The 16,068-nt window shown below is 49.5% G+C and overlaps 1 protein-coding gene and 1 non-coding gene across 2 annotated transcripts in view; one reads left to right on the top strand and one right to left on the bottom strand.

The window, feature by feature from the left end:
• Positions 1-16,068, bottom strand: part of ABCC1 (ATP binding cassette subfamily C member 1 (ABCC1 blood group)) — a 130,183-nt gene that overhangs the window by 54,894 nt on the left and 59,221 nt on the right. Inside the window, exons 8-12 of the mRNA XM_060031811.1 lie at positions 7,745-7,975; positions 6,894-7,071; positions 5,466-5,627; positions 2,402-2,494; positions 103-306 (exon numbers count right to left, since the gene is read on the bottom strand). Of these exons, the coding sequence (XP_059887794.1) occupies positions 103-306; positions 2,402-2,494; positions 5,466-5,627; positions 6,894-7,071; positions 7,745-7,975 (868 nt within the window). The remainder of the gene's footprint in view (positions 1-102; positions 307-2,401; positions 2,495-5,465; positions 5,628-6,893; positions 7,072-7,744; positions 7,976-16,068) is intronic.
• LOC132439034 (small nucleolar RNA SNORA24) lies at positions 10,377-10,507 on the top strand. Its single transcript, XR_009522269.1, has one exon. It is a non-coding gene; the product is annotated as a small nucleolar RNA SNORA24 (small nucleolar RNA).

Below are 16,068 nucleotides of genomic sequence, written 5' to 3'. Positions count from 1 at the left end.
CTTGCTGACTTGCTGAAACAGTGACTTCTGAAAAATATTTAGGCATGACAACACAATAAAACATCAAACAATGTGGGCCAGGATAAACTTGGCTTCACTCACCAGGAAAGGTGTGCAGACCCAGGTGAAGGTCCCCACGGCGGCCAGGTAGGCAGATTTCTTCAGCACCTTCAGCTCCTCCTGCCTGATGGCCAGTACCTTATCTTTGAATGCCAGCTCCCAGGCGTAAAGTTTTAGCACTTTGATCCCATTCAGAATTTCATTCATCAGCTTAATCCGATTGTCTTTGCTCTTCATGTGGGCCACCTTCGAAGAGAGGAGCAGTCAATACCACACCTGGGGGCCGGCTGCTCACTTCTGGCCCTGGCATCAGACCAACACTCAACAACCCCACCTATTAAAAATGGGCCGTCCTAAGGGTGGGAAAGCTGGCCTGCAATCCCTATGAACCCTAACTCTTGACCCTGAGAGCACTCCAAGGGATTCTTTTTTCAAGGGAAAAAAAACTGCTTCGAATCACATTAAATTTGACATCAGAGAAACCTCTTAAATTCAGAAGGGAGGAAGAGAGGCAAGAAAAACCTTTCAGGTATCCAGGGAGGAAGGGGCACATGCCCTACTCTGCTGATCTAAACCGAGAGATGATATTTTTTTTTCTTCCATTTTCTTATTTCCTTTATTGCTTTTCAGGCAGTACACGGTTGTTAAAATGCTGAAGTGTTTCTGTACAGCTAGCACTGGTTCTGACCATTTGGGTGCCCATGCTGCAGAGTTGTTAAATATTTTTAATACCACCTGGCATTTTCCTTACGCCAGGCACTTTTCTAAGCTTTTCAAGTGCATTTAGTTCTGCTCACGAGAACCCTATCATTAAGTGTTATGTCATTCCTGGGTCACAGAAGAGGACAGTTTAAGCAACATGAGGTCAAAGCCAGAGACTGAAGCCATTTCAGAGGTGGGCCGTTCAGGGAAGAGGCTAAGAGTCGACACAGCCCCATGCCCCTCCCACGCCTCTCCTCCCTTCTCCCCAAACCTCATTCCAACAGCCCCACGTCCTGCAACTCTTCTCTCCTTCGGCATCACCAGCGCGGCCAAGCTTTCTCATTTGAAATTCCACAGGCACATCATAAATAGCCATCAGTGGGGGAGCAGAGGAATGAACTCTGGCCTGTCTCTGCTATGGACCATCAGGCACGAGTTCAAGACAATGAAGTCAGACCACACGGCATGCTGCAGAAAGATCCCCCAGGCATGGTGTCGGACGATAAAATCACTCTGCCAAACAGGCCCGTTTGTGTTAAAATATATATGGTGATAACACCACGACACACACACACATATACACACCAAAGCCTAACTATAGAGTTAGTCCGATCTCTATATAAACACATCAAAAGTTCTAGAAGGATTTGCTTCAGTGTGTTAAGAGGACAGGGAAGAGGGGCTTCCCTGGTGGCGCACTGGTTAAGAACCCGCCTGCCAATGCAGGGGATACGGGTTTGAGCCCTGGTCCGGGAAGATCCCACATGCCGCGGAGCAACTAAGTGCATGCGCCGCAACTACTGAGCCTGTGCTCTAGAGCCCGCAAGCCACGACTACTGAGCCCACGTGCCACAACTACAGAGCCCGTGTTTCACAACTACTGAAGCCCACATGCCTAGAGCCCGTCCTCCACAACAAGAGAGACCACCGCAATGAGAAGCCCGCGCACCACAAGGAAGAGTAGCCCCCGCTTGCCGCAACTAGAGAAAGCCTGCGTGCAGCAATGAAGACCCAACACAGCCATAAATAAATAAATAAATAAATAAAATTAAAAAAAAAAAAAAGAGGACAGAGAAGGGACATGCCCTTTTAATCTATATACTTTTGTATTATTTGAACTTCCTTTTATAATGAAAAGGCATTCACTCTGTTACTTGAGTATTTAAAAACTTAAAAAATACGAAGTATCTCTGAAAATAAAGAGTTTAACCCTGCGACCAGCATAAGGAAATGGGGAGAAAAGCAAGGGGTGATTTTTGCTCAGCTCTTGAAAATGCACACACACAGAAAGGAATACACCCGTGGGAAATAAGGAATCTCTTGGAGGCTCACAGATGGGACTTCAGTCACTGGCCCATGAGGTCTAACTATTTCGGGAGCTCTCAACCTCAGCGACCCAATGTAATAACCTGGGAAGCTTTAAAAACTCCCAATGCCCAGGCCTCACCCACATTAGATGAATCAGAATCCCTGGAACTGGGCCTAGGCATCAGCATTTGTTAAAGCTCCCCAGGGGGTTCCCACAGGCAGACAAGGCTGAGACCCCCAAGGCCTGTGCAGAAGGAACTCAACTAACACCCAAGTGGAAAGGCCTTAGGCAGGGGTGCAGCTTGAAGCCCTGTGCAGACACAACCCCTACCTGGTAGGTCTTGGTCTTCATGGCCATCACTGCATTGAGGGGAACCATGAAGATCATCACAGCCACTCCAGCCAGAACAGAGGGGCCCAGGTTCTATGGAAGGAACAAGAACAAAGGCCTTAGCACGGGGCTTCCACGGGCTGAGCCACCCAGTGTAGCCACATTACTTTTCAGATTTATCCGGGAGCATCCCTTGGGGTCCCACAAACCCTGTAAGAACGTTCAACGCCACAATCCTTTATCCGAAACCCTCGGGACCAGGTTGAGTTTTGCACATGAGAGCTTAAGGATTTTAGAAAGGTAACAGGATGTGGAGCAGAAAACAGTGAACATGGCCCACCTGACGGCTTATCTTGTTCAAAGGTCCTTGGCTGGCGCCTGGGTGCTTGGATTTTGGGAGGGTTCCCACCATTCTCAGAACTGATAAGACTGACTCACTGCACCTAAGCTGTTTGCATGAACTCACTGCGCTGGTTTCTCCTGATTAACCCCTTTTCCCTCTGGGAGTCTGGAAGTTTGGTCTGTGCCAGGCAGAGGCTGCCGGTGTGACCAGCCCCCAATAAAAATCCCGGGGCACAGGGTCTCTCCTGAGCTTCCCTGGCTGGTAACATTTCACATGTGCTGTCACAATTGTCACAACTCGTTGCTGGGGAATTAAGTGCATCCTGTGTGACTCCAGGGGGAGAGGACTCCTGGAAGCTGGTCCTTGGTTCCCTCCAAACTTTGCTAATCTTGCTGTAATAAATGATAGCTATGAGTCCTCCTAGCAAATCACGAACCTGGTGGGGTCTCGGGGACCCCTGACACAGGTAGATATGCCTGTATATCGCACCTCCACAGGGCCCTGGCACAGTGCTCCAGAAGCAAATGCAATGATTTTTTTCAGTAGCAAAATAGGAATATTCCCATGAGAGGGATAATCAAAATTATAAATCACACATCAGTTCAAGTCAAGTCTTGCCACCAAATAAGTTAAGAAAAACTTTCAATTTTCAGAGCTCTTTAATTTGAGGACTTGTAGATAAGATGCTGTAGACTGTTCTATTATCGCATTTGCAGATAAGGAAACTGCATCTCAGAAAGGTTAAGTGGTCATGACTGAGACAAGATACAGATCAACATTTTTCAACTTCCAAGTTACACAAATAAAAAGAGACAGCCTACGAAGTCCGTCCAGTGCACACTTGCTTAGCTGAGACGGATGGAACTAAAGGGTAAGCGTGTTAGTCCCTTCCAAGGAGTCACCCTCGGGGTCTCCAGTCCTAGTTACCAAAAATATGCTGCCACCGCTTGTTTCTGCGATGGATCTCTGCCCAGTGAAGATTAATCCACCTCTAAGCACGAAGGTGATTTCTACCAACAATCTAAAGCATTGGGAATCAATTCTGAGAGCAAATCATAGTAACTAAAAGATACCAAGCACGTCGCTGTACCATGTACTGTTCAGGGAACACTACCTGTGCTAATTTATTCAATTATCCCAACATCACTATGATGAGGTTCCCTTATTATTACCAGTCTACAGATGAGAACACCAAGGCTTAGAGACGTTAAGTAATAAGGTCTGGAAGAGGCAGGATCTGAACCCAGGCAGCCTGATTTCAGAGCCACGCTGTCCCCCATTATCTTATGTCATGTTCTTGATTGTCAAATAGAGAAACCCTGGTTTTGGTCTAAAGCAGCGGTTCCCAACCAGGGAGGACTATTCCCCCAGGGGACATGTGGCAACATCTGGAGACTGTCACAAGCAGTGGTGGGAGTGTGGGGGAGGGGAGGTGGGGTGTTATTGGGATCTAATGGAGAGAGGCCAGGGATGCGGCTAAACATCCTACAATGCACAGGACAGCCCTCAACAAGGAAGAATTATCCGGCCCCAGATATCAGTAACACATTCAGCAACTCTCATCTAAAAAAAAGCAATTTTGTAGTGGATCACAAATCAACCCTGAAGGCAATTCTAAAAGAAGTGTTCTATAGCAGCACTTTCTGGGGAAGCAGATGCCCCAAGACATCTGCTAGATGGAAGAAGTCCATCTAACTGAGAGGGAAAAAGAATCGGTGGAAGTTGCATTTGTCACAGCCTTGAAGTTTGGGTGGGATTCCATCAGTAGGGAGGAAACAGGAAAGGGAATTCCTGGTGGAAGGAAAGACACGTGCAAAGCCCCAAGAGTAGAACAGAATAAGGCACATATTAGACTATAAGCATCTTTGCTTGTCATCTTTATATTTTGGGAACTGCCCTTCCCCGTGTGGAAGGGCTGTCAATCACACCTCCACCCCTTCCACAATGAGAGAGAGCATGTGGCCCAGGGTGGCCCATCAGAGAACTCTGCCTATTTCACAGTGATTGGCTCAGGGATGTGAATAGTACTGTGCCGAGCCCATCAGAGTGCCCCCTGGGACCCGGCTGAGACAAAGAGGAATGCAAAAAGGAATCTCTTTTCTCTGGCACCACTCTCTGTGAAGATGATATAAGCCCAACACTATGGAGGCCATTTGAAGAAATCCCACTGAGAATAAAGTCAACTCAGAGAAACACAAGGCTAAGAAATGATAAGAGTATGAGACTGAATTCTTACAGCACTGCTTGAACTCCTGGATCCATCCCTACCTGAAGCCAGACCCTGGACTTTTCAGTTACATGCACCCATAAAATTCCCTTTATTTGCTTATATTACTCTAAGATGCATTTCTATCCCCTGCAGCCAAGAGACTCTTAACCAACATAACCTGGGACTTGTGAATAAATGAGTTTGGTTAGCATTTGGGGAGATACAGAGGGAGAAATACAATGTATGTCATAGGGTTGTTAACTACATACACTGTCAAGAAGAGACAAATGCAAATGAATACCATGCCACCCTAGAGAACATAACCCAACAACTGAAGAAAGGAATAAAATATCCAGGAACTGGCTGACAGGCCAGAAAATAAAATGTGAATGACGGCAAGAAATGCCAGCGAGCTACAGAGGTTCTTATCACTGACACCCGCTCACCCGCCCCCAATGCCCACACGTGGAGGCCCCGCCCCACGCGCCACGGGAATGACATCAAACACACACCAGCCACAGGAGGTAGAGGGCAAGGATGACTTGCAGAGGAGCTGACCAGATCATGTTAATGTACGTGGCCAGGTCCATGAACCTCTGGGCATCCACAGACATGAGGTTGACGATCTCCCCGACGGTGGACGATTTTCTGGCTGAATTGGTGATCACCAGGGCCTGGAGACAATGGAGAGGGAAAGAGGGTGAGTGTGACAGGCGACAGCCCAGCGCCCTCCCTCCGGGCCCACGTGGAGGAAGGAGACAGCTCAACCGTCGAGAGGCCACTGCTCTTTTCTCCTCTCCTGGCGGCTTATCTGCCTTCCCAGCCCATGTGTCTCATCACAAAGTCCACTCTCTTATCGACAGCACTCACTGCCTCCCCATCCTGAGCTCTTCAGTATGGAAGGGACCTCAGAGGTCGCCTAAATCAGGGCTTCACACACTTGAGTGTGTACACACCCCCAGGGAGTTTGTTATCGTAGGACTGGAATAGGGACTCTGCATTTCTAACAAGCCCCCAGGAGACGCTGACGCTGCTGGTCCCCAGGTCACCCTGAAGGACCAAGGTCTCCGCCAGGGTTTCTCATCCTTGGCATTACTGACATTTGAGGCTAATTCTTTGAGGGCCCGTCCTGTGCCTTTTAGGATGTTCGGCAGCATCCCTGGCCTCCACCCACTAGATGCCCCCCCGCCCAGCTATGACAATCAAAAATGTCTCCACACGTTGCCAAACATCCCCTGGAGGGACACACATTCATCCTGGCTCTCGACGGTTTCACGCTGTCAGCTGGGGAGTTTTAGAAATACTGATGCCTGGGTCCCACCCTCGGAGATCATGACTTAGTTGGTTGGGGTGTAGCCTGGTCCTTGGAAGTTTCTGAGGCTCTCTGGGTGAGTCTAACTTGCAGGCAGAGCTGAGAGCCCAAGATCAAGTCCATCCTTCCTGACTACCTGCTGAACAGTCTCTTCTTAACCCACGTGGCCCAGAGGCTAAGAAGTGAAGGGACCGAGGAGGTAATCCAGGTCCCGTAAGGCTGTCCGTGCCCAGGTACCTGCCGAGTATCTGTCACCCAAGGAACATACCATCTGCTCAGTTCAGATGGAGGGTTAGAACACACACAGACTGTTGGCAGCACAGCACGGATTCAAACCTGGATCTCCCCGAATCAAGCGCCATCTAAGAAATTCAATTACCCGCAGCTGACCCCAGGGCCCCGGACATGCTGAACCCAGGGCCCCAGACATGCTGACCCCAGGCCCCCGGACACGCCGCAGGCTCGCCCTCGGGATCAGCTTTGCTAAGCCCTCAGGCCTGACGGTCACTCCCTGCCGCCCGCGACCACTCAGGCCACCATCATGCCACTGCTCCAGAAGCTGGGCCTGAGAGGCGACCCGGCCAAGCCCCCAGGGGTTCCACGGCGGCAGCGGGAGCCGCGGGCCCACCTTCCGGTACACAGCCCCGATGACGGCGGTCTTGATCCGCATGCCGCTGACGAAGCAGATGTGGAAGTACTGGTGCAGCACGAGGGTCTGCAGGCAGGCGCTGACGAACAGCAGCGCCGTGTAGAAGTAGCCCTGCCAGTCTGGGGCCTTCCTGTCGTTCACGAAGCTGATGAGCAACCTGTGGGGCAGCAGGGACAGAGCCCCACGTCAAAGACCGCGAAATACGTGCGCGTGGGGACAAGTCCTCTGGCTTCCGCGGGTGACCTTCTCCTGAGCCAGGCAAGGCAGGCACTCTCAACGCCAGTGTTATGGACGGGAAGCCCAACCCACGTGGTGATGCCCATGCCGGGGTGGGGGTGGGGGGTAGTAATCACGGCAGGGCGCGCAGCCCCGGGCTTCTCGCATTGATTGCTCTGCCTCATCACCCAAAAGTGACCAAGTAGAGAGCACAAGGGGCGGAGGGAGGGAAAGAGAACGAACATGTGGCACCAAAGAGACAGACAGGAGCAGGGAGGGAGGGAGGTAAACAGAGATGACGTCCTTTCCGGGTTTAGGCTGCAGCTTTCATGCAATCGGACATTTCCCTGCTTTTGGTTTCCTGAGATAATCCTCTATCTTCCCCCTTTTGGCTTCAGGGGAGCCTGGTAAGGTTTCTGTTACTTGCAACCAACGTGGCCTTAATTAAGATGGTTGTATTAAAGCAAAGCATCAGGCAAAGCAGGTAAGGAGGTAGAGGCCTGGCCCCGTGCCCTCGGGAGCATGCCATGTGACCCTAAGGGAGGGTGAAGGGTGTCGCAAGTGGAAGGTCTAGGACGTGAAGAGCTGCCTGGCTGAGAGGGAAGAGGCCTTACTTTAAGATCTCTGGGCCGGTAAACATCATCAGGTCGTGCACAGCCTTGAACAAGAAGCTCATGAGGAAGTAGGGCCCAAAGGTCTTGTATAACACCTTGAACAGGGACGGGTTCCAATCCTTCTGGGGGGACTTGATGATCAAAGCCTCGGCCTCCTCGTTCACATCCACCTTGGAACTCCCTTTCGGCTTGGCGGGATCCTTGGAGGAGTACACGATCTTCACCGGCTGTCTGGAACATGAGGAGCAAGGAGCAGTTGTGGGGTCTGCCAGACACTCAGCCCACCAGCCAGGAGAGGGTAGGAGAAGGCCCCCCCAACAGGGAGGCCTAGCCAAAGAAAACCAGTCGCTGCAGAGAAGCAGCTTAGCACGGTGACTCTGACCACAGACTCAGGATCCTGGCCAGCTGTGTGACTTTAGGCAAGTGCCTTATCTCTCTAGGCCTTAGTTTTCTCATCTGTACAATGGGGAAATAGTAGGACCTACCTCACCTATACATGACTTAATATAGCTAAAAGGCAGAGAACAGTGCCAACCCCAAAATGACCTACAGATTCAGTGCAACCTCTATCAGAATCCCAGCTGGCTCTTTATAGAAATGGAGAAGCTAATCTTAAAATTCATATGGAAACTCAAGGGATCCAAAAGAGCCAAAACAATCTTGAAAAAGAAAAGCAAAGTTGGAGGATTCACATTTCCCGACTTCAGAACTTACTCTGAAACAACCATAATCAAGACAGGCATGAGGTTGAGCATATACAGAGATCAATGCGACAGAATTAAAAATCCAGAAATAAATCTGATTGATTTTGACGAGGTTGTCAAGGCCGTTCAATGGGAAAAGAATAGTTTTTTCAACAAATGGTGTTGGGAAACTAGATAGCTGCAGGCAAAAGAGTGAGTTGGACCCTTACTTCACACCATATACAAAAATGAACTCGAAATGGATGAAAGACCTAACATAGAGCTAAAACTGTAAAATTCTTGGAAGGCAACAGAGGGGGCAAAACTTTAGGACCTTGGATTTAGCAATGGATTCTTAAATACGACCCCAAAAGCACAAGCAACAAAAGAAAAAATAAACTGAACTTCATCAAAAACTTTTGTGCTTCAAAAGACACCACCAACGAAGTGAAAAGACAACCCACAAAATGGGAGGAAATATTTGCAAATCAAAACTCTGATAAGGGACCTGTAACTAGAGCAAATAAAGAACTCTTACAAATCAATAAGAAAAAGACAACCCAACCATAAAAGGCGCAAAGAAGACATGCGAACGGGGTAAGCACATGTAATGTCGCTTAACATCTTAAGTCATCAGGGAAATGCAAATCAACACCAGGATGAGATACTGCTTCACACCCGCTAGGATGGTTATCATCAAAAAGTCAGATAACAACAAGGTCTGCAAGGATGTTGAGAAATCGGAACCCTCATACATGCCCCTGTGAAGTCCCCTCCCACTTGTAACAGGATATTGCAGAAATGATGGAGAGAGAGTGTCATTCCCAAGATTAGGTTGCAGAAAACACTGTGGCTTCTTTCTTGCCCTCTCATGGATCATTCACTCTGGGCAAAGCCAACTGCTGGGTCAAGAGGACACTCCACCAGCCTCCTGGAGAAGCCCCCATGGTGAGACCTTGCCAACAGCCAGCACAGTCTTACCAACCATGTGCAATGTGGAAGCAGGTCCACGGCCCCAGTCAAGGCTTCAGAGGACTGCAGCCATGACAGACCCTGAGCCAGAACTACCCAGCTAGACCCATCCCAGACCCCCGACCCAGAGACCCTGTGTGACATAGTAAATGTTCATTCTTATTTAAAGCTGCTACGTTTGGGGGTGACCTGTTATGTAGCAACGCATACAGCTTCCCTCTCCCAAAATGCAGTCAAAGCAACCTCCTCAAAAGGCCAAACGTGGGCTCCATCCCTGAAATGTGCACCCAAGCTTCATCCCCATCGTCCACCCGACACAATCGTCCACTGCATGAGCTCACTGAACATCGTTTAATCACAGGGGATTCTTGCCTCTCCCATCTAAGCCACATCTGACCATCTGGACCAACTGAAACGCCCTCCTGGAGACCACAGCCTCCCAACCTGCCTTGGAGGAGACGCCCTCCTCCGTCCCCACTCCAAACCGTGGGCACTGGTCTGGGCTCTGTCAAGTCGGTATCCTTCCCCTCGATGCTCCTCACCCCAGGAAAGGACCAGAAACATGGGAATCATCCCTGAACCCTTCTCCTCCACGCTCCCAGCTCTAGTCAGGCACGTGTTGTGTCCATCCCACTCCCGGGATGTGTGCAGTCATCCATCCACGCTTTCCATCGCCACAGCCTCTGACCCATGCAAGTGACCATCGCCAGGGCCTCCTCCCCACTCCCCCCATTTCCTTCCACTCTCGGTCCCTAACAACCAAGTCCCTGCACGGCAGCCGGTGGGATCCTCCTAAAGTGCATCACCCCAACCTCAGCGCCACTGCTGGCCTCCCACTGCATCCAGAATACAATCTAAAGTCTGGGTGAAGGTGTAGAATTTCCTACGGCTGCTGCAACAAATTAACACAAACTCAGTGGCTTGAAACAACACAAATTTAACATCTCATAGTTGTGGAGGTCAGAAATCTAAGGTGGCTCCATGTATCTTTGGGACCTGTCAGCTGTGGAAGTCTCCCTTCCTAGCCATGGAAGAGCACATTCTTGTTTATTGGAAAAGCTGTCACTATTTAACTGGTATCAGATTCTGACTGGCACAAGTAACATTCTTCACATCAAAAACCTGGAGGGTACTGGGTTATTGGGCAAACATCTAACTACTGTTCAAATGTTTCTAGGAAGCTGAACTAATTGTTCCAATGGATGATGGAAAATATAACAAAATATCAAGATATCTAAAGCAATATGGACGAAGTCTTATTTAGCATCCTGTAGTACACTGCCAACTGTCATTTTATTTTATTTATTTATTTATTTATTTATTTATTTTGCGGTACGCAGGCCTCCCACCACTGCGGCCTCTCCCGTTGCGGAGCACAGGCTCCAGACGCGCAGGCTCAGTGGTCACGGCTCACAGGCCCAGCCGCTCCGCGGCACGTGGGATCCTCCTGGACCGGGGCACGAACCCGCGTCCCCTGCATCGGCAGGTGGACTCTCAACCACTGCGCCACCAGGGGAGCCCCACCAACTGTCATTTTAAATCTCAAGTACGGTATTTAAATGGAGAATAAAGGAGTGCTTCCTTGCTATATAAATAAAATGCTTGATTTGTACAGATTAAAAGAAAAAAGAAATCTAAGGTGGGCCTGCAGGCTCCATGGGAGAATCTGTTTTCTCCTTTTCCAGCTTCTAGAAGATGCTTACAGGGACTTCCCTGGTAGCGCAATGGTTAAGAATCCGCCTGCCAATGCATGGGACATGGGTTCAGTCCCTGGTCCGGGAAGATCTCACATGCCACGGAGCAACTAAGCCCGTGCACCACAACTACTGAGCCTGTGCTCTAGAGCCCGCGAGCCACAACTACTGAGCCCGCACACCACAACTACTGAGCCCATGTGCTGCAACTACTGAGCCCGCATGCTGCAACTACTTAAGCCTGTGCGTCTAGAGCCCATGCTCCACAACAAGAGAATCCACCACAACGAGAAACCCGTGCACTGCAACAAAGAGTAGCCCCCCCTCACCAAAACTAGAGAAAGCCCGCGCAGCAACAAAGACCCAACGCAGCCAAAAAAAAAAAAAAAACAAAAAACCAGCCCACACACCTGGGCACGTGGCCCCTGCCTCCACCTTCCAAGCCAGCCGCTCAGCATCTTCTCTCTCTCACCTCCTCCTTATAAGGACCCTTGTGATTATGACATCAGGCCCACCCCAATAACCCAGAAGAGTCTCCCATCTCAAAATCCTGAACTGAATCCCATCTGCAAAGTCTCTTTGCCATGTAACATATTCACAGGTTCTGGGGATCAGGATGTGGCCATCTTTTTTTTGGGGGGGGGGGTCATTCCACCAACCACAGAGGATTATTTCTATTTTTCGTGTTGTCAGTGTCACTGCGTAAACTCTTTCCCTGCTCACTTTACTGACTTCCCCTGAAGCTGGGATTCTGGCGGGGATTTTTAGTATGATTTCATTCAGCACACACATGCCCTCTTGGAAAGGAGGACAAGAAGGCAGGACTGGGGGGCAGGGAGTGGTTGAGTCGTTCCCCCCTCCGCATTCATTTTCTGCACCACGTCCTAAGCTGGGCCCTGGCCCTGGGCCTGGGCCTGGGCCTGCCTGGGCTGCCACTGACCCAGGCTGTTTTCTGTGGCCAGGAGATGGGCGGCCAAAGGGCCAGGGAGAAGGTCTCAGGAGGGCAGAGAGGAGGAAGGCTCAGGCCTGGGGGGAAGGGGTCTAGAGAAGTGGAAGGGACCAGCTACGGCCGAGTCAGGAGAGAAAAAATACCCAGTGAACAAGAGCCCTCCAAGGGAAGCTGGCGCTCCTGGAGGGTGAGGAAGAAAGCAGGGCACCTGAATGGTCTGGCTGGGAAAGAAAGGAAAGTTGGAGAGGGAAGGTCTGAGTCAGAAGAAAACTGCTCAGGACAGGGGAACAGGAAGGGGTGGGGAAGCTGGAGGCTGGGAAGAAAAAGGAACTTGCTCACCCAGGGGATTTCGATATGGGCAAAGGTGCCCATTGCTCTCTCCTCCACGAATGCCCTGCTCTGGGCCGGGCCCTGGGGAGAGCCCCACCATCGAGCAGCCCCGTGAGAGAAACAGATCAGCCGTGTGAGGGGGGCTATCATGGGGGCTTCCTGGAGAGGGCGACATCAAAGCTGAGACCTGCATGATGAGGGATCGAGTCCACTTGGGGAGGGAAAGGGTGCTCTAGGCAGGGGAAACAGGATGAGCAAGGCCTGGAACGAAGGGATTTTGAAAAGAGGTGAGGCAGCCCTTCCAAGAACCCCAAGTAACCAGAGCAGGGCTGAGAGAGCAGACTGGGAGGTGCGTGAACCAACCAAAGGGCCATGAGGAGCTACTGCAGGCTTTGTTTGTCATTTGTTAAACAAATAAGATCTCTAATGTTGAGGCAAAGGCAAAAACCTCAAACTTATAAAGATCACAGCTCAATTAAAACTAAAATTTCTGGATGTACTCTGAGCACTGTCTTTGACCCATGATACCCCGTATAATACGGAAGGGCAGATTTGACCTACAATTGCAGAGAATGGACTTTACACCCTTAACGCACATTTTCATTCTCCTCAGAGCTCACAATATACGGGATAACAGTTTTGGAAACCACAGATGGGCATGGCAGTCACCTCCCCGCTCCCACCCCTCCAGTCCCGCAAGGAAAGTATAGCCCTGGCAGGATTTTGACTGTGTTGGGCACAAATACAAACGACTCAAGATCATTCTTTCCCTTTTTGTTGTTGTCGTAGAGTGCTTTTTGTTTCTCAAAAACAGGCTGTCAAAAAAAAAAAAAAAAAAAAAAAACAGGCTGTCAAGGGGGTTTCTCACCCTCTGATGTCACAATGACTGGGCCAGAAACCAGACCCTCTTTGAGTACAGGACCATCCCAAAGGAACAAGACCCTACCAGGCATCCATGTAGGTGAAGAGCCTACTAAAATCACCTAAGTCTATGGGGGGTTTTGTTTGTTTATTTGTTTGTTTTTGCCACCACCGACGAGAGCTTGTGGGATCTTAGTTCCCCCACCAGGGATCGAACCCGCGCCCCCTGCAGTGGAAGCACAGAGTCTTAACAACTGAACTTAACAACTAACAACTGGAAGTCCCCAAATCACCTAAATCTACACTCTTAACTCCAGCTTTGGCATAAATCCATACACAGAGTGTTTTTTTTTTTTTTTGCAAGTTTAAATATACCTCGATTTTTTTCAGAAATGCAGTCAGTGTGCAAATTAAGTTCTGTTCAGAAATTTGCCAAGCATGAATCACCACTTTGCAAAACCCTGTCCGTGAGGGTGATGATGGTTCTGATCTCCACAACCGCAAGACTGGGTCGGTCAGGATTTGCTGCTGCCACAGAGAAGGCTCCACTTACGAGCACTCAGCGATTCTTCATTCTCTATTCTAGCATGTGCCTGAGCGTTTACACACAGACATACGTGGATGACGTTTTATTACAAATCCCTTGCCTTTTAGTTCTCTGTTAAAGTTGAGCAAGAACACTTTGTTGATTTTTAAAGTAAGATACATGAGTGGGTTATTTTTATATATTTCATTAAAGTACATTTAAGGAGGTGTTAACAATATCTTTATTACTCAAGGGGGTAATGGGTCTGAAAGGCTGGGAACCATAGCTTAACACCTGTATTTTGGAGCATTTTGTTTTCTTTGTTTTTGTTTGTTATTTGCTGCTTGCACTCCTTTATGAAATAGACACAATTAAGTAAAATGGTCGCCCTTCCTTTAAACACTACTGCTTTTTTATATATTGCTTTATTGGAGTATAACTGAGGTAAAATCAAGTTCACACATTTGAAGTGTACAATGTGATGAGTTCTGACATATTTACACACCTGTCAGACCATCAGGGAAACCAAGATAATGAACAGGCCCATCACCCCCAAAGAGCTCTCCTCTCTGAAATTTCTCCTCCCATCTCACTACCTCCCCCTACCTCAGGCAACCACTGATCTGATTTCCATCACTACAGACTTGCTTTCATTTTCTGGAACTGTATATAAATGGAATCACCTAGTATGTACTGTTGCCTGGCTTCGTTCACTCAGCGTAATTATTTAAAGATTTTCATGTGGCTGAGTGTACCAATAGTTCATTCTGTTGTTTTGCTCAGAAGTGTTCCCTTGCATGGATACACTGTGATTTGCACATCTATTCACTTGTTAATGGTTGTCTGGGTTACTTCCAGCCTTGGCCATCACACATAAAGCTGCTATGAACATCCCTGTACAAGTTTATGAACATATGTCTTCAGTTCTCTTGGGTGTACACCTAGCAGTAGAATGGTTGGGTGGTATCATAACTATTTAACTTTTAAAAAAAACTGCCCAGGTCTTTTCCAGAGCCGCCAAACCATTTTATAGTCATTCCATCAGGAACCACAGTCCAAAATGGCCTTAACCTATGCGAGGCCATAAGTCGAGAAATTTCTACTCCATTTTGTTAAACTCAAAATCATCTAATAAAAACCAGTGAGGCACTGGATTTTAAAACCCAAAGGTCAGGGGAGCAGGGGAAGCAGCTCAGACCTGACTCCTGAGAGGAGCCACTCAGGGGTGAGGAGAAGAACTGGGGGCGGGGTGGGGGGGGAGGTTGAGACCCAAGGCCAAGAAGCCAAGGCAGCCCTGCCCAGGCCGCAGTCACCTGCTCCCCGGGAGCCCTGGGAGCACAGGGCTCTCCCCTCCCCACCCATGCCCACAGGGGTCACAGGGCCGGATGTGGCTCACGCCTCTGGGAACAGAGCCACTGACCCATCTGCCCCTATTCTTGCCCCACAAACCACCTTCCCCAACACAGCCTAACTGGTTGATATAAAACAGAACTCCAGGCATGCCGCTGCCCTGTGTAAAACCCAGCGGTCTTCTCACCGCATTTGGGATCAACCCCTAAGCCAGTACCATAGCCTATGAGATCCCTGCAAACACTTCTCCTACTTTATCTCCTCCTGTTCTCCCCACCTCTCACTCCACTCAAGCCCTATGGGGCCCCTTGCTGCTCCATAAGAATGCCACACTCACCTCTTCCTCAGGACCTTTGCACTAGCTGTTCCCGTGAAACGGAAAGCCCTTTCCCCACATTTGCTCGCGGCTTACTCCCTCCTTTGACACGAATCTCTGTTCAGAGAGGCCATCCCTGACCACCAAACCTGCATCACCTCCCACAGTCACTCTCACCCTCATTTCCCTATTTAATCTCATCATCACACTAAGGCTCTTCAAAGTTTCTCAACAGTGTGTGTTTGACTCCCAACTCCCTGTGTCCCACACGGAATGTAAGTAGCACCAAACAAGGAGCCTGTCTATCTTGTTCCACTCTCTGAACCCCCAAGGCCTAAACTGCACTCAGCATATCAGCAGTAATCAACTGCATCTGCTGAACGAACCAATGAACGGCCAGGCCCATGATGAAGCTTCATGCTGTACAGCCAGTCCTCTTCCCACGAAGCCTCACTGCCAGCCCCTCCTACAACATCTGCAGCAACCGGCTCACTGGGTGAGCCCCACGGGACAGCATGGTGGGCATCCCCTGCCACCCAACGTGGGAAGGAGACGGAGCCAAGCAGTCAGCGAGGCTCGGGTAACTCAAGCTGAGGACGCAGCCTTCTCATCAGGAAGGAGGCTGCAGGCCAGGCCGGAGGAA

Source organism: Delphinus delphis, chromosome 15 (assembly GCF_949987515.2).
Source record: "Delphinus delphis chromosome 15, mDelDel1.2, whole genome shotgun sequence".
NCBI classification, from domain to species: Eukaryota; Metazoa; Chordata; class Mammalia; order Artiodactyla; family Delphinidae; genus Delphinus; species Delphinus delphis.
Note: the sequence above shows the minus strand (reverse complement) of the source record. Positions and strands in the feature narration are given on the sequence as shown.